We start from the raw sequence: 19,371 nt of genomic DNA, 5'->3' as shown, positions 1-19,371 counted from the left end.
TAGTCCTCCGCCTAGCCTGTCCGTCCGCCTGCCTGCCCTACCTACCAAGGACTCAGGGACTATGACTCTCCTGGCCTACCTGACCATGAAGGCCAGGGAGTCAGAGGCAGCACGGGCAGCTAGGCTATGGCCTGATAGCCTGGAGGCTAGGCTTTCCCTGGAGTCGTCTTTTGAAGGGAGTCGCCTAGCCATCTTTTCGGGTTCCCGTGGTGGTCATCGGAGGCGACGAGGTCACCATCAGCGACCCGTCGGCAACAAACCTGTACCCTGGCTTGCTAAAACGGCTAGCCGCCTGCCTGATTCCCGGCCCGCTAGCGCTGCTAGCTCCACATCAGACCTGCCTGATCCCTGGCCTACTCCTGCTCCCAGGTCTCACTCGGTCGTCCTACCGACACCTGTTACTGGTCCCTCATCGAAGGTCCGACTGACACCAGTTCCAAGGTCTCCGTCGGTGGCCAGACCGGTTCCCGCTCCCCGTGCCCCGTCGGTGGTCCGACCGGCACCTGCTTCGCCAATGGCCCAGCCGACTCCTGTTCTCCCGTCGGTGGTCCGACCAACACCAGCTCCGTTGGTGGCCCAGCCTGTTCCTCGTGTCCTGTTGGCGGATGGACCGGCTTCAGCCCCGCCGGTGGTCCGGCCGACCCCTGCTCCTCGTGTCCGGTCCATGGTTCCCAGCCCAGCTGTCCAGTCGGTGGTCAGGCCGACTCCAGCTCCTCGTGTCCGGTCCATGGTCCCCAGCCCAGCTGTCCAGTCGGTGGTCAGGCCGACTCCAGCTCCTCGTGTCCGGTCCATGGTCCCCAGCCCAGCTGTCCAGTCGGTGGTCAGGCCGACTCCAGCTCCTCGTGTCCGGTCCATGGTCCCCAGCCCAGCTGTCCAGTCGGTGGTCAGGCCGACTCCAGCTCCTCGTGTCCGGTCCATGGTCCTCAGCCCAGCTGCTCAGTCGGTGTTCAGACCGACTCCAGCTCCTCGTGTCCGGTCCATGGTCCCCAGCCCAGCTGCTCAGTCGGTGTTCAGACCGACTCCAGCTCCTCGTGTCCGGTCCATGGTCCCCAGCCCAGCTGCTCAGTCGGTGTTCAGACCGACTCCAGCTCCTCGTGTCCGGTCCATGGTCCTCAGCCCAGCTGTCTCGCCGGTGGTCCTCAGCCCAGCTGTGCCTCCAGAGCACCCAAGCTTTGGGTGCCGACCTCCGGAGAGGTCTTGCCGTCAGCCTCCTGCTCGGCCCCCAGTGGGGTTGCTGCCTCACTGTTGGCCGTCCTGCCAACCCCTTGAACTCTGTGGCCCCCCTGTTCTGCCCGGCCTGTTGAGTCGACCTCCGGCACGGCCTCCTGAACTGTGTTTACCCCCTGATTTGCCCGGCCTGTCGGGTCATCCCCCGGGACGACCTCCTGAACTCCGTGATCTCTTTGGTCTGCACGGCCTCCTGGGTCGCCCTCCAGGACGGCCTCCTGAACTGTGTTTTCCCCCTGATTTGCTCGTCCTGTTGGGTCGTCCTCCGGGACGGCCTCCCGAACTGTGTTTTCCCCCTGATTTGCTCGGCCTGTCGGGTCGTCCTCCGGGACGACCTCCTGAACTCCGTGATCCCTTTGGTCTGCACGGCCTCCTGGGACGCCCTCCGGGACGACCTCCTGAACTGTTCTGCCCCTCTGCCTTGCCCTGCATGTTAGGCCAAGCGCCTTACCTGCCCTGTTTCCTGGGCATGATCTGCCTGTTGGGTGGTTCCCCCGGACTGTTTTGTCCCCTTGGCCTGCTTGTGCGATCTCCCGAACTCTGTCGCCCCCTTGCCTTGCCCTCTGGCCACCCTCCTGAGAGTTCCTGGTCTGGCCCTCCTCCTGTCCTCCCTCCGCCCACCCTGGCTCGACTTGCCCTCCTCCTGTCCTCCCTCCGCCCACCCTGGGCCGGCTTGTGCCTTGTTTTTGGGCTGTTTTGTTGACCGTCTGGAGACGCTCGTCGGTGGGGGGGTACTGTCACGCTCTGCCGGTTGGCCATCCTTTGTGTTTACTTTTGAGTTTGGTATCTGCCTTGGTATGTTGAGTTTTGGGTTCTGTCCTGTCTAGTGTCCAGTATCTGTTATATAGTCTGCTTGTCATGTCTAGTCTCTCTGTTTTCCTCTGCTCTCTCTCTCTCTCTGCCTCGTTAGTCTCATGTCTGTCACCTGTGTTGCTCCCGCCCTGCTCGTTAGTCCCTGTGTATATATACCTGGTGTTTCTGTCTTGTCCTTGTCCGGTCATTGTTCATGTTACCCCCCAGTCTGTCGTGTGTGTACTCTCTGCCTGTAACCAGCCTTGCTTGTCTCGTCTTGTCTCGTCTCCCGGAACTTTTGGATTTTGGATTTCTGTTATTCAGCCACTCACCTGTAAGTGTGCTCGCTTTTGTTTGTTTATTAAAACCCTTCGTTATACCATACCTGCTCCGCTCTGTGTCCTGCGTTTGGGTTCTCCAACCTGCCTCCACACCACGATCGTGACATTTATGCCATGAATTCCATCTCCCTCTGTTTCTCTCTGCTTCTGTTTCATTTCCTGTCTGTCAAAAGCTGTATATGGATATGTGTAATTAGTTTGAAAAGGCTTTCTGGGGAGTATGTTACTGTTAATTTCATTAATTCAGCAATGGATAGGTAATGCCTAGGTATTCAATAAATAATCTACCTTCTATTTATTATTAACCCAAATAATAATTAATGCACAGACATGACCCATACTCTCTTCTATTCAGGTCCCAGTTAGCAGTCTGGCAGCCTTGTCCATAAATTTCATTCTGATCCTATATATCTCTATTTGTCAGTTTCCTCTATATCTGTAACTAACGTTGCTAGTGAAATAATACAGTTAGTGACTAAACTAACTTTACGGAAATCATTAATGAATGTTTAGTCATGCAGTGAAAACGGATTGTTTGACTTCTGCACTAGTTCAGGACTAAAACTTAGCTGGTGGTAGATAATTGAAACTTTGAAGACATTAGTCTCATGCATACAATCAAGTACTTATTTGAGGCTTATATTAATTTAGAAAGTATGTATAAAAATAGTAATAGAGATAGAATTGTAAAGTTATAAATATGAACACTTGATTTGAGCTGGACAGTCTATATCAGTTCATTTGTTGAGTTGTATGATTCCTGACTTCTGTTATCTAGCTTATCAGCTTTTTATTACGTGCTGGTGTAAATGCCAAGCACTAAAAACTGAAGTGCACGTTTTATTTTGAAAAGAGCTGCCTACAGTAGCACTGAGAAAGTTACATCTGTTATTTTTGTTTTTCTCCCCCCCCTCTCCATTCTACGGTCGTTGTCTCTATGGTGAAGGATGGAGAGCACGACAAAACACAGATGGTAAATAAATTCAATTTCAATAATAACAATAATAATTATAATAATAATGATGATGATGGTAAAACTATAAACTCTGATTTGCCCATGTCCCTGTATTCCTTCAGCACTGAAATATGATCAATCTGCCTAGACACATGCATGGCCTCTTCTGCCAACTATCTGTTAATGCACGCAAATGCTCCGATTTGGTAATTCAAGTCAGCGTAAATTCCCTGTGAGTGATTTTGTGCTCTTCAATTTCTGCTGCTTGGAATGCTCCACCTCATCATTCTCACAGGTGGTACATCCAACAATTGCAATCACATGATGTCTCTAAGTAGGCCTATGCTTTTGCACTTGACCCACATTAACCACTGGATCTGACCGCCTCAACTTTTTATTCTTGTGCTGTTCATGTGTTTTATTCACTCTGTATGGTTTCTACTGACACCTTTAGTTTGGCCATTCAACTGGACTGGACAATTGTAGTCTACAGTAACCTTGTCCTGTGAAAACCCTGTATCTCTAAAACATCAGCTTTTTATGAGCAAAGAACAACGCCCTGTTTTTAGCTTTATGAATTGTGACCATGCATTTATCAGGTAATCCATTTGGTTGTTAAATGGTTTACTTATCTTAAAAATGTTAATTTTCTGAACCCATAATCTGATAAACTGAGGGATCATTTCATCCTTCAGTTTATCTGAAAAATCACCACATTTTGGTTTACATGGTTTTCACTGGAAAGCAATGATAAGGGAGTTCATAATGTGTTTACGCAATGAGTAAGGCCAACAGGAAATGGAGTTACAAGAAATAAAGTAACACCCAAAATGGGTGACATGTGGCTATTGATATAATCATTTATTAGATGTGAGGAATTCAAATAAAAGGTGTGTCTGAGACAGATTTTTGGACATTTTCAGTTAAGGAGCATAACCTTGAATTTCTAAATTACTCTTAATAACAGAGATATCTTAAATAGATAATAGGGAACACACTAATGTCTAATACCGTAAATATTAGGTTTTGCCAGTAGGTAAATCTAACATTGTCAATATAATCACTTTCCCTGTCTGTTTTTTAACTATACTTACACATAACTCTTAATAAAACTATTTGTTTTTTTTATTTCTAAGGAACAATTTTACCTAAAATAATTTGTAAATTTGAATTTCTACATTAATTAACTATTTTACAGTAAAACACACCTGCCCACAGTGGTTTCCACACCTCAGATTGCTACAATCCTCCCCAGATATTCATAATCTTCTGCAGTGCAGTGTTTTTCCTTCATGTCAGCTAACATTATTTTTGGGTTGGGTGTATCAAAGACAGTAGCCAAATAAGTTCCTCTTCTTGACTTTAGTGAGGAGTTGACTCACTGGTTTTATAGCTTAAGTATTTAGGCAAAATACATATTTAAAAGTGCACATAACTCATGTTTCCTGTGATTACAAAATTGCCGGAGAAATATTTTGTGAAGGAGAAAGTGTTTAGATTATTTAAAATGATATGACCTTGATTTTAATGATTTGTAAGTCCTTGAGTTATCCGCTAAATTTTATATAAATTCTATTCCAGAGAAACACATAAACAGACTGGGAATATTTATTTAAGTTTATTATCAATAAAGAGAACTAAAAGTATGATTTTCACATGTTATGAGATTATAATTTGATTGTTTTGATTAAGCAAAAATACCAAACATTTGCTGGTTATTTTTTCACACATAAAAGGAGTTGCTTCATTTTAAATTTGCAGATTAAGTAACTAGTAATTGTTGCTGAAAGGATCAGTACAGGTTCAAACTCTGGAGCTTCCTTGCTTGCTGTGAGTTGACAGTGCAAACCACTGGCCCACTGAGCAAACACTCATTAGTTGCAGCCCTGCATGCTAGTGTTAGCTCCAAACGCAACCAGGCCCGTGTTAGCAGATCAGTGCAGGATAAGGGAGAGAGAATATCAGTGGGATTCAGCTGCCACTTTTGATACAACAGATGGCTGTTTATGCCATTGTTTGCATTGACTTCCTGTGATATCAGCGATGGCTGCAACTGGCAGTACCTGGGCCGCTATTGCCAGCAACCCTGTAGATTAATTTCCTGACTGCATAGAATATGATTATTTTTTTGAAAGGTAATTCTTTCTGTGATTTTGACAAATGTATAAAGAAGTACTGCCTTTGCCACTCATATTAATATAAACTCAAGTTTTATAGATATGAATAAGTAAGAGCACTGCTTTGTTACAGTTAAATTAGTCCATACTATGAACTTAAGCCTTTCCAGCAATGTTAAGTACAGTACATACTGTATACTGACACATGTTTGCTCCATCTTTTTTACAGAATTTATTTGGCTTCAGCCACCTTCAACTTAGCATGCTGCTGTTCTGAAACATCATTAAGCTGAGCTAATCATTTGCTCGATGTCCCACATTCAGTGTTGGCTGGTGCTGCTATTTAGGTTGCTGTATTAGGCTCAACATTCACTCAGTTGTGAGCAAACTGGAAGTGGGCAAAATAATATTGAAAATGAACTGCCTCAGACACAATACAATACACATTTAAAAATATATGTTCTTAATCATATTGCACAGGTTGAAAATTAGTTTAGCTTTAGATGAGCATCTTAAACACTGGATAACGTTAACGCAGAAATAAAACAATACAAAATTACAATATAGGAGACCCAATATTACTTTTTTCCTTTAAGTTTGTGGCTGATGTATCAAGACACACAAAAATGCCTCTGGGAGCTAAACCTTAAATGCAGCAGGAAGTCAGCCATTTTGAAGTGAAAGTGTATTTTTCACCATTTACTGGCACCGTACTTTAACAAACCCCTCCTGGACAATTGGATCGACTTTAAATGTTCGTGGTGTAGTCCAAACATCTTTGCCATGAAAATTTGAGCTAACAGTGAGTTTTCGTTGAAGAGTGTGTCTGTGGCGTGGTGTTAAATTACGATGTTTCACCATGAAACAGGAAGTTGTTTTAACTTGAGTGTACATGCCCCTCAGGAAAACAAATTACACACTGTACAGTATTATTTTGACATGGTGCCAGCAGTATTATTGAATGCCCTTTAGTTCAAAAAGCTGCATCAAACACATGATATTTCAAAGATCAGTAATAATATTTATAGTCCCAAAGGGCACATTGTCAAAGCTCTGTTAACTTTATATAAGGTTTTGTTTCAGCCAATGATGTTGTGTTGCGGTCATGCAGAAACTTCTAAGTGTGTGTGCAATAAATGAAGGGTTGCTGGAGAGTGGCAGAGGCAGAACAAGTTAAACATTTATTGTGTCATCCGGGGTGATGAAATTTTATCAGTTTAGAATAGAGGGCCAAGTTTCAAGACTATGAAGACCTCACATTACATGGTTTCCATATGGCTATTTATTGTATCTGCCACTCCTCACAGTGTAAAAGATGTGTAGATCTGCTCTATAATGAGTAATGATATTACAGAAGATGTGACTAATGAGCAGGTCTTCTACCTTACCTCTGAAAATCTACAGTAATTAGTGATGGGGGAGCATGCTAAAATTTAGTCCTCCAGTCACCCAGGAGGGGCATATCCATCCATCCATCCATCGTCAACCGCTTATCCTGCGTACAGGGTCGCAGGGGTAGGGGCATATGCTCTTTAATAAGACTTAATTTTGAATTTAAAATGTTTCAATGGAACAATGCATCGCAAAGGGGAGTGATGCAATATGGCTGTTTTCCATTGCAGTGCTCGAACTGAAAAAGCTCAAAGATCATCTATTGACCTGGTAATCAATGAGTGACAATACATGTAGAAAAAAACCCAACAAAAATGTTTTTGTTTGTTTGTTTTGTGGTTTCACCTCTTTTTTCTGCCCTTTGCATACCATTTTCAGCATGCCATGCATTTCTCTGTCAGACCAGAAAGTCTGCTTTTAGGAATCCAGTATTTGAAAATAACAACTTATTAAAGCCAGTGACAAGAATATGAAGCTAGCTGTAACACCTGTGGATGGTTTGACGCAAAAGGTAGCTTCGATTAAGTTTGCTGTGCAAAATCAGTATGTTTGAATTACATGGAAATCTCTTGTGTGTGTGATAACTTCAATCACTGGATCATTTTTTCAATCCTGCTGACTTCCTGTTAACAGTGACCAGTAAACGGAAGAATATGGCAAAACAAACCAAGAATCATTTTCACTGGCAGATAATGTTTAGTGACGAGTCTTTCCAAATCACTGCCTAAGGTCTGTTTTCCACTGTGTTACTGTTGATGATCTCAGCAGCAGATGTGAAGTTCTTTGTTGGGTTAATGACTCATATAGCACATCTGAAGTAATTGTAGTTAATCATGACAGTTTTATAGAAAAACTGTCATAGCAAAACCTAAACAGATGACCATGGTGTGCTTGGCATGATTTTAAGGGACATCCCCTTTTTTGATTTTGTCTTTTATTGATTATGTCTCAGTATGAACCCAAAATAATGTGATGATGCTGGAAAGATAAGATTCATATGACATTCCTCAGGCTCTGCCACGCAAGTACTTTATGTGCTTAAAGCAAGACACACAGGCTACTTCCACTGAAGTGGCATGGCTTGAGGTGGCGACAGTGCCACAGCTTGATATCAGCACAGAGAAGACAAAGATGAAAAGAAAGCACAAGAAATTCCCAGAATTAGCATAATGAACAAATAAGCAGAATTTATTGCCAGGCTTCTGAAAAATTATGTTGATGCCTGGAATGGCAAATCCCATCAGCCGTGAAGATCACAGAGGAGCTACTCACAGTCTTAAACCTTTATCACAGCTGCATAGTAGTTTACATTAGTCTTTTTTGTTTGTTTACTTAAGCGTTGTTACTCAATTGCATACCATACTCGCAACTAATACACTCTTTAGACTCCGGCAAGATGAGAGGAGGGGGACTCTGTGTTTTACATCAGTGATGCTTGGTGCTCAAACACAGTTAAAGGGGATTTATGTAGTTTTTCAATGAAATCACTTAATATTAATAAATCAAAATTTCACTGGCTTATTGGCAGTAGGCTCTAACCTCACTTAGAAATGAAGCACAGGCCTGTTTTCTCTGTTGCTTGGACCAGCCAATATTCTGCTTTTGATGCGAAGGCACTGGGTTGGGATGTAGCTGTGCGCGCTGTCAAGCCTCTCTCCGGCTACAGCGACAACACCTTAGCTAACGAAATGCAGTCCACTAAAACCATAACCAGCACAACACAGGCTCCAACACTAACTCTAACATAAACTCCACGAATCAGACGATGTTGGTGAAAACGTCAACGTCAGAAAGGCTGCAGTGACGGAGAGAGTGACATTACCTCGTTAGCAGTTGCTAACATAATCCAGTGCAATATATATGTAACGTTATGGCTTTCCACATTACTTCACCAGCTAACGCGATCCACATTACATATGATATTGTGTATCACCGGTATTATGTCAAAGTGTTGATTTTAGCCTACAAGAAATTATGTTTTTTATGGTATTAACAGTAATTAACGGTACAAAGCAAATGTGGAGTGATTTGTTTATACTAGCCTTGATGCAGGGCAGGAGCAGCTAGCTAAATTAGCATAGGTTTTTGGTTTTGGCCTTTTTATCACATTTGTTTCCAACAACAGAAATAAAGAAACAGCTTCATCCTTTAACGTCTCAAACTGTTAAAATCACACACGGACATTACTCCTAAAATGTTTGATGGCACAGACACATAATTTCTTCCCTCTGGTTAAATATCTATTGCTGCCTCTTTTTCAAATCAATTTAATCAAATTATAGTTTCATCTCTGGTTTATTTTCCTGCACCCTAATCATGTAAGGCATTCATATTCGGGTAGAAAAAGAGTTGTTATGAGAAACGTAAAGCTTTCATTGTCTGCAAACAAACTATTTAGACTCTAGTACATGGGCCATAATATAAATGTGGACCGTTTCTAATTGTTGGGCTGAAAGAGCTCTGTACACAATCATGGCATTATGGCATGTGTTCCAAGTGCAGGCTTAAACAAGTGAAGCCGTCAACACTAGAGGGAAGCCACAGGCTTGTGAGGCTTACTGTAGAATCAGCAGGTGGTTAGTGCGGTCATAATATATACTGCTCATGCTATTCCTTCTCAAGCCTTCTTAGCTAGCTAATATGTCTTCCCTTTCCCCCCTCTTCTTCTTGTTCTTCCTCTCCTCTGTACAGGCCAGCACAACTACCTGTGTGCAGGGAGAAATGACTGCATCATCGATAAAATCCGGAGGAAGAATTGCCCAGCCTGCCGCTTCAGGAAATGTCTTCAAGCCGGAATGAACTTGGAAGGTAAACAGTCTTTAAATCAGGCCAGGCCTTGTTAAAACTGACTTTAAAGTCAGTGAAACAGCAGTTAGAGTGGTTTTAGCTTTCATAATGAGCAGTATTTCCAACCAAAACGGAATACTTTGGCGGGTGTATTGCCCAAAAAATGGCTTAAAATTTATTTTATTTTAATGTGTCTTTAAATAGTGGCTTGTTGAAATTCCCCTTGAGCGAGTGTCATGTCACTGGCCATCTACTACGACCTCCAGTATGTCTGGTTTCTTTTAAACCACCAAACCACCCAAGTTTATGGAACAAGGGCAAGTTGTGTTGGTTCAAATCTTGTGTCACACAACCTCTGTCTTAAATGATAGTCTCAGAAAAGAATACTCCCATAACTACAATGCCTGTTACTTTAAGTAGCATTCCAACTATTACAAAACTATGTATTTTAGACGGCAGAAGACACAATCACCTTTATTTCATTTTCACATTATTCACTTTATATGCCCTGTCTTTTCCCAAACTTCTTAGTGAGTTTGATATTTGTTTAATCATATTATATTAAAAATGCTCTGTGATTTTATTTTTGGTTTCTTACTTTTTCCAAAGAGCACCAAATATTTTTGCTGGGTGTCTAAAATTGGAAAAGACAGTATGTAATAATTCTGGATTATTGTTAGGGTATGATTACTCTGAAATCATCGGTTTTTGTACCAATGCTTTGTTTTTAAATATAGTGACAAAGATGAATACAGATGACTTGTGGAAAGATTGAAAGTGAACAAATGGCCTCGAGTCAAGAGACATTTGAGGTGTCTAACAACATCATCGAAAGAGTAACACCCAGTAACATACTTTGCTTTTTACCAGAAACAGAAGTCTCGCTCAAGGGCAGTTCTTGCTCTGAAATATCGTGAGGGGTGAGTTGTTGCAGGAAACACTGGTGGAAATGAGAGACAGAAGTTTGTTGTGTACATAGAGGAACTGCAAGCAAGACTTTAATGCCTAACGTTACTCCAACACAACAGAATCCTCTCTCTAACTCTGACTTACATTTCCACCGTCGTCTTCCCGCAACAACTCACCTCACATATTTACTTATACTTATATTTACTAATGACTCTTTAAGAGGACCTTTCAAATCACTGAAAAGTCCTGGATCCACAAGTCCTCCTGAACATTTAGCTCTACACAAGCATTGGAAAAGCTGCAGTCTGTGAACATGCGTGTGCCGTTGTCTATGAATGTGCAGGCCTGGATGAGGCCAGGCCAGAATGAGAGAGCGCCACTGCCTCACACATTGATCAATGCATAATCCACTGTCAAGTCCCAGGTCCACAGTCTTGGATCATATGGTGATCTTTCACCTGATTCTGCTTCAAGGGATTAGTGTTTAGGACTCTGTGCTGTGAGCTTTAGGAAGATGGACATAGGAAGCAACAGGTGAAGTGCTTGGAACTTGATTGTTGTGTTATTTCAGGTGATGATGCTTCCTTGTATGTATATTCCTTGGCATGTAAGTTGTGTTCAGTAGTTTGTACAAATCAGTGTTGAGTGAAATTACATGTAAACTGTCCAGTTTTTGTCAGACAGAGGTAGAGTTGTTTCAGAGACAGAAAGACAGAGAGAGGGATTTGATGAATGTCAGCACATCAGCAGACAGACTCCCACCAGAGAGGCTCTTAGTTGCCATAGAAACGCCAGGAGAGGAAATTTAAAAAGGCAGAGAATAGAAAACATTCATTACCATTTTCATGTTAACCTCTCAACCCCTCATATGTTTTGCACATTTGGTGGGAGAAAATGTCAAAATGATGCCCAGATAATCTACATTTTGTGCGCAAAAACACAGCAATTTGCAATTGCTGTTGCTGCACTCAAGAGAAACTGCAAAAAAAACATTACCAAAATGTTCCTCTGAGAAATGGAAAGGTTTTACCTTGTAAAGTGAAGACTGGTTTACTACAAGTGCACATTGCTTCAAATTTATGACAGTCGGTTCATTTTCTTGCTGTTTTTAATTAATTAACTCAGTTGTTTCAATCACTTGTTTGCCCCCTTTCATCTAGGTAAGGTGTAGTAGAGGCAACGGGGACAGGGTCTTAACCAGGATGTAAAAAGTACTGAGGCCAGTTGAGGCTAGGATCAAGTGAGGTGGTGGCACTGGCAGCCTGAAATCCGAAAGAACCACAGTGCCACTGAAAAAGCAGTGTGTTATTATGAAAGCTGCTTAGTTCAGTTGGATTTGAACTGACATTAATTAATGTCACAAATACATAAATGTGATTAATAAATGTGATAGAATCCATAGTTGTTTGCAAACAAATACAGTCGTGGTGAGGTGCCATTGGGTAACATGGGGTGGATAGCTCACCACTCCAGTGTCAAAATGAGATTACTAACCAAAATAAAGTAAAGTAAATCAGAGAAAGGAGTGTTGGAAAAGTGTATTAATTATGTGCACCAGCCTTGGTTGGTACATTTTCTGAGGTTTACTTGTGTGTTTAACAGATCTGGCTGCTTTCATGTCCACATGTGTGTTTATCTCATTGTCAGTGTTTCTTATGGATTCTTTAGTTTAATTGCAACAGTGTCTCTGTGAATTATATATCTTTGGGTTTTAGACTGTTTTTCCGATGAAACAGCACATTCGTCTTTCTGAGAAATTGTGATGGATCTTTTTCGCTATTTTCTGACATTAATAGACCAAATCGATGAATCGAGAAAAGACATGTCAGATTAATTCATGATAAAAAGGATCATTTGTTGTTTGTTTTGGTTGGATCTTACCTTCTGTTAGTTGAACATCTGTCTCCTTGCTCTGTAAGCAGTCTATAACATGTACCATACAGTAGTGGTTCTAAAAGTGGGATTCCAGGGGGTCCCCAGCAAATTTATTTTCACTATAATTACATCCACAAATAACACAATTACAGAATGTATTACTACTTTGGTCATGTATTTTATACACTTTCTGTATTAAAATCTACAAGCAAAGATCATACACTTTTCAAAAAAATAAAGGGAACACATCCTAGATCTGAATGAATGAAATAATCTCATTAAATACTCATAGTTGAATGTGCTGACAACAAAATCACACAAAAATTATCAATGGAAATCAAATTTATCAACCCATGGAGGTCTGGGATTTGGAGTCACACTCAAAATCAAAGTGGAAGACCACACAACAGGCCGATCCAACTTTGATGTAATGTCCTTAAAACAAGTCAAAATGAGGCTCAGTAGTGTGTGTGGCCTCCACGTGCCTGTATGACCTCCCTACATCGCCTGGGCATGCTCCGGATGGTCTCCTGAGGGATCTCCTCCCAGATCTGGACTAAAGCATCCGACAACTCCTGGAGAGTCTGTGGTGCAATGTGGCGTTGGTCGATGGAGCGAGACATGATGTCCCAGATGTGCTCAATTGGATTCAGGTCTGGGGAATGGGCGGGCCAGTCCATAGCATCAATGCCTTCCTCTTGCAAGAATTGCTGACACACTCCAGCCACATGAGGTCTAGCATTGTCTTGCATTAGGAGGAACCCAGGGCCAACCGCACCAGCATATGGTCAATCTCAAGGGGTCTGAGGATCTCATCTTGGTGCTTAATGGCAGTCAGGCTACCTCTGGCGAGCACATGGAGGGCTGTGCGGCCCCCCAAAGAAATGCCACCCCACACCATTACTGACCCAAACCGGTCATGCTGGAGGATGTTGCAGGCAGCAGAACGTTCTCCACGGCGTCTCCAGACTCTGTCACGTCTGTCACGTGTGCTCAGTGTGAACCTGCTTTCATCTGTGAAGAGCACAGGGCGCCAGTGGCGAATTTGCCAATCTTGGTGTTCTCTGGCAAATGCCAAACGTCCTGCACGGTGATGGGCTGTAAGCACAACCCCCACCTGTGGACGTCGGGCCCTCATACCACCCTCATGGAGTCTGTTTCTGACCGTTTGAGCAGACACATGCACATTTGTGGCCTGCTGGAGGTCATTTTGCAGGGCTCTGGCAGTGCTCCTCCTGCTCCTCCTTGCACAAAGGCGGAGGTAGTGGTCCTGCTGCTGGGTTGTTGCCCTCCTACAGCCTCCTCCATGTCTCCTGATGTACTGGCCTGTCTCCTGGTAGCGCCTTGTCAATCAGTAGTGCTTCCTAAGTGGACAGTTTGATTTCACAGGAGTGTGATTGACTTGGAGTTACATTGTGTTGTTTAAGTGTTCCCTTTATTTTTTTGAGCAGTGTATTAGATGGGGGACCCTGGGACAAAATTGTATCACATGGGGGTCTGTTGTGTAATTTGTGTCAGTTTAGGGGTCCGTGAAAAGGTTTGGCATACAGTATACGCCTCTCTGGACACAACACATGTCTCCCCACTAAATCCATCAAATTGTATCAATATCATCTATTAATCACTAACAAACAGCTTTTATCTTTAATTTAGTCTACTGCCTGGATTCTGTTGTTTGGATGCTGTTGGTTGTCTGTAAGTAAAATCGGTCTCCCTGTTTTGTTTCTCCTTCCCGCCCCTTTTTTTCTCCTCTGCCCTGCCCCGCCCCCCAGCAAGGAAAAACAAGAAGCTGATCAAGATGAAAGTGCAGCGGCCCATTGGATCATCAGAGCCTATCAGCAACATGCCTGTTCCAGTCATCCCCAGGTGCATGCCCCAGCTTGTGCCCACCATGCTGTCTGTGCTGAAGGCCATCGAGCCAGAGATCATCTACTCGGGCTATGACAGCACACTGCCTGACACCTCCTCACGACTCATGACCACCCTCAACAGGCTGGGTGGGCAGCAGGTCATCTCTGCAGTCAAGTGGGCCAAGTCACTGCCAGGTAACAAAAAGCTCCTTAGCATTTGTTGTTGTTTAGATGCATATCACTGCTCAAGCAAAGTGTGTCACTGGCAGTATTTCTAGCTTGTAATTGAGACTAATGTGTAGTGAGGTGAGCCAAGTCACTGATGGAAAATGAAGTCACTTGTTAATTCTAATACATGCAGCTGGTCAAGGAAGTTGCATCACCTTTAGGAAATTAAATGAAGAATTTCCATGGTTGTGCAACACAACATTTGCAGTTTGACTAGACATTTAGTACACAATGACAAAGCATTCAATTTTGCCCTCCAGTGCTAGTCAGCATTGTTAGCATTTCAATCCTCAGTAAAACTAAGGAACATGAGTAGCCACAAGTTAACTTGTGAAACAGTGCAAAGTATGTGATGTTGAAGAAACATGCTAATTTACAATATTTTTACAATGTCCTTGTAGTTTCTAATCATGAGAACGAAGGCACATGACTCTGTAGAGGTTAGAACAGGTGTGGAGATGTTACTCTAATCAGATTAATAACTTTAATAGGGCTCTTCAGATTTAGACTGCAGCTTCAGGCTGATCAGGTAAAATCATTCAGTAAATGAGAAGCAAAGAAGGAGCCATTATGTAGCCAATGTTCATCATTTAACTGATTCATTTAGCCAGTTAGTTATCTTAATTGTTGCATTGGTAACTGTTAAAACTGCACAACCCCCCCCCCCAGAAAAGATGTAGTTTACCCCAGATGATTCCTCTTGACAGTAGAGCCAAAGAACAACACATGTGGTGTAATAAAAAAGTGTGACCTCTGTAATGGCTAAATCCATAATTACAGATGGAAGATGAGAGCAACGGTGGATTATAAATGAACAATTCTCTATAGAGACCCAGTTCCTCCAAAGTAGTTTGATATCAAGTCTTGACCAAGGTTAATATATTTTTGAATGTACATAAAGATGATGTTCCTACAACCCTAATTGTCCCTTTTTTATCTCAATTGTCAGTGTCATCTTGACTTATTTGAGTGTATAGAGTACATATAGTTTTGAAAAATACCCCATCTTGCTTCAATTCCTGTATTATTATTGATCATCTAACAGTGTCCCAAGTGTGTGTGTGTGCATTAAAGACATAACATTTTAGGAGAGGATGTTGAAAGAGGAGCAAGTCAGTATCATCGTAGCTTGTTAGCTAGCTGCTGTTTTATACCACTGGTTTTAAACTCCTATCAAGTCATGCCTCCAAAAGTAAATGCTTTGGGATTCAATTCATAAAGGGATATACTTATATTTTACTGTTGTCCTAAATAACTTGAATTCATGTTATAAACATCAAACAAAAAGAAAATTGCTGGGTTTGAAGGCCTACCCAGTTTAATTTCCACAAAAACAAAAATGGAAACGCAGAGTTTGGAATTTTAACCATCCATGCTAGTTTGTAATCATGAGAAAGAAGGCACATGACTTTATAATCGCTCCAAGTATTTGCTTGGAGATTTTCTCTTCTCACTGTAATTTTTTCTATTGGTCACAACATAGATTTAAATCAGAATTCCGAGAGAAAATCTCTCAACAAAACCATAATGTAGAACCTTTTTTGGGGGGATTTCTCTGCATGTGACAGTATGATGAGGGACAAATCTGACTCTAATCTTGTTGTGTGTGCGTTGTCCACAGCTGGGAGCTGATAGTAAGGAAAAGCTCTCAGAAGGGGTGGGGGTTACATAACAAAGCAAAGGACTTTCATGTGTCCACTTTTATAATTTTGACATCATGGAAATGTCTGAACTGCAATTTAATTCCAGTTTGAACGTCAACTTCACTTAGACCGTCCTATTTTGCTATGTGTAAGCTGGCATAATTGTGTTTTTGTGAGGAAAATAGAAGAGGAAAATCACAAGCAGCAACTTACCCAGTCACCCTAATATGGTAAATCATTATTTTACAAGCTGCATAACACCTTAAGCTGTACTGAAAAATATTAGACATTGTATATTTACTACTCTGTTGACCCAACAATGTTTAAAGAACAACAAAGTTCTGAAATTAAATTGTGTCATGTCATTGGCTGCTTGTTTAATGTGTGTGACTTATGTGTTTGTGCCTCTCTGTCTGTCTGTCTGCCATTGTCTGTGTGCCTTTGCAACCCACTTTATCTGACTTTTTTAGGCTTCCGCAACCTGCACCTGGATGACCAGATGACATTGCTGCAGTGCTCCTGGCTCTTCCTCATGTCCTTCAGTCTTGGTTGGAGGTCGTACGAGCAGTGTAACGGAAGCATGCTCTGCTTCGCCCCTGATCTCGTCATCAACCAGTACGTACTCCAGCCAGCTGTTGTATAACTATGCAGTCCTTCCTTTTGCACAACATTTTGTCAGCCAATTATGTCTTTGCATTGGCTCATTTCAGGGTGTCTGCCTTACTTGGCTTACTTATCACTTGGCTTACACACTTATCCAGCTGTCTACAGTACACTTGAAATTTAGCAGTTAAGATGTTAAATCAGGTGAAAAGGAGCAGCCGGTGACACCATGTTTATCAGGGTTATTGCATGGCTGTCTGAACACTCTTCAGCCCGACAGTGGAGTTATCTGAGTCAAAGACAGGTACAGAGTAATTGAACATTTAAAATGAGGAGATGGAGGAGATGTCCCTCAAAATGTGGCTCAAATGTTCCCTGGCCTAACCCACCTATCTAGCTCTATACACTGCTTTAAAGGAATAGTTAGACATTTTTAGAAGTCACTTATTTGTCAGGAGGTGATTAGGCTATCTTAGCATACTATCTGAAGGCAAGGGGAAACAGCTAGCCTGGTTCTGTCCAGTTTAAAAATATGCCTTCAAGCACCTTTTCACTAATTCTTGGCTGGTTTGGGAGGGAGGCCTGAAGGAAGGGGGTGGGATTTTTTCAGTTGGATATTTTCAAAATCTAGCTCTTGCTAGTTTCTCCATTTTGCCTACCTTAGCTTTAAGCGACAAAAAGTAATACATTGTTCATTTTCACCAGCTGGAAGAGTTCTGAAAATTTTATTATTTATTCAGATTCACAATATTTCCCAATCAAAATCTTACATTTCAGTTTTTGATATTCTCAATATATCACCCAGCTCTAGGTGTACCAGCTGTACACAGGTTCTCAATCCCAAGAGCTAAGTAGACTGTTGGTTTGTGTTGCAAGTGTGAAATGAAACAACATGTTTTGAATATTTATAGGAAAGAACCCTAATGCTTTGCAATATGCACAAGAAATCACATTCATCAGGAAAGCACATTTCTTTTACAGACAGAAGATAGTACATAAATTAAATAAACTATACAGTAAATAAACTTCGGTGCTACCTAAGTCACAGAGAGTCAGCTCAGTTAAGACTGCCGTTTGTTAATTACAAAGCCACATTACTTAAACAATCACTAGCTGCAAATTGATTGTGCTTTGAAGTCTCTGTGCTTACCACAGTCTCTGTAGTCCCTAGAGGAATCATAAGGCAGAGGCAGGAGCTAAAACAGAGCATTCAGACAAAGGGTGAATAGAGGTGCAGCAGTAATGGATAGTATTTGAAAAATGGTGTGTTTTTTGAACATGAAAGTATGTGAACATACTCTAGTAGACATCCAAAATGAAATTATGAACCTGAAAATTAGCATAATATGGGACCTTTAAATACTCATGGACGTAAAACAACATTGTCTCATTTTATCCATTATCTTTGATATTAGTCAGCTGGCTCCAGCCCCCGCGACACTCTATGCAGGATAAGCGGTTGACGATGGATGGATGGATCTTTGATATTAGTCCCATTCCCTCTCTTAGCTAACCTCCATTCCACTAGGTGTTGTATTTCTGAAAAGCTAGCAAAAGTGGAGTTTAATGTCCATATTTTAGATAAATGAGTATCTACTTTGTGCTGGATTGTTACATTTAATTTCCTACTCATTTCAACAAAGTGGAAATTATTATTTTGTTAGTTAGTTAGTAACAACAACAGCCTTCATGGGTTCAATTCAAAATGTTCAATATTGGTATCAATATGATACACTATCTGTGTTTCAAAAAAATCAATTGTGTATTTACCAAATGTTGTGGACAATTGTTGAAACAATTTTTTCGATAAAATCCTCAATTAAACACAGTATACAAATTAGCAAAATGATTATTTCAATCAAGAAATATTTGCTCAAAGAACAAGTAAATGTCTGATTAAGCATTTCAACAATTTCAACTTTCATATTTGGTGCTATAGTCAGATATCTTGAGTACTTAGATTGGCTATATACTAATTTTCTGGTTCCGGTCTGGTCTGGGATTCTGGTCATTGGTCTTGTTTTTAAATAACCACTGACTCTGATGTGGCCATTTTGAACTTCCTTGAAGTGCAGTGTTATTTTGCCCATAGTGTAAATGTTTTTGCTTTGTAGTGAGTTACAAGAGTGCAATTAACACTGAGCTCTTGCCACTGACAGCCTGCAAACAGCTCATCCTCTTCATCGGAAATCTGTAGAAAGAGTGGCCTAATCCTGTGACAAGTCATTCCTAATGGACATGTAAACTCTCAGAGAGGGGTAATAAATAGATATGAAAGGCCATTGTCAGTTCCGCTACAGTTGGTCAGAATGAATAGAAAGGTCTAAACCCAAGGCTACATACTGTATCTGGAGAATGTGTTGTATTGATTTTAGCGGTAGAAAGTAATGTGGGCTGTGTGTTAGTGGAAGTGAGGTATGAAAATCCATCAGAACTGATTTCACTGTCCGTTTTTCTCCTACACAGTTGTAGCACTTCACTGGGGCTGTTTACTGAGAATTGAATAACAGGGTGAGTGAAAGAGCTTCAAGTCTAATCTGTATGTCTCTCTTCCCTCCATTTTCCTCCATTTCTTCCCCCCGCTGTTCTACACCTCTCTTTCCCACATCTCTACAATCTCCCTACTCCTTGTCTTTCCTCTCCCTCCTTTTA

At 41.8% G+C, this 19,371-nt stretch overlaps 1 protein-coding gene across 2 annotated transcripts in view; it reads left to right on the top strand.

Annotated features, from left to right (window-relative positions):
• The window catches only part of LOC119895281 (glucocorticoid receptor-like), an 81,869-nt gene that overhangs the window by 52,133 nt on the left and 10,365 nt on the right, over nt 1–19,371 (top strand). Inside the window, exons 4-7 of one of the 2 annotated variants that reach the window (XM_038708266.1) lie at nt 3,307–3,333; nt 9,516–9,632; nt 14,168–14,440; nt 16,587–16,731. In XM_038708266.1, coding sequence (XP_038564194.1) covers nt 3,307–3,333; nt 9,516–9,632; nt 14,168–14,440; nt 16,587–16,731 — 562 coding nt within the window. The remainder of the gene's footprint in view (nt 1–3,306; nt 3,334–9,515; nt 9,633–14,167; nt 14,441–16,586; nt 16,732–19,371) is intronic. The other variant, XM_038708268.1, reaches the window with a different exon arrangement.

The sequence above is a fragment of the Micropterus salmoides genome, unplaced genomic scaffold, assembly GCF_014851395.1.
Source record: "Micropterus salmoides isolate LMB-PRFRI ecotype aquatic unplaced genomic scaffold, ASM1485139v1 Ms_hic_scaffold_9, whole genome shotgun sequence".
In the NCBI taxonomy this organism is placed as follows: domain Eukaryota; kingdom Metazoa; phylum Chordata; class Actinopteri; order Centrarchiformes; family Centrarchidae; genus Micropterus; species Micropterus salmoides.
Note: the sequence above shows the minus strand (reverse complement) of the source record. Positions and strands in the feature narration are given on the sequence as shown.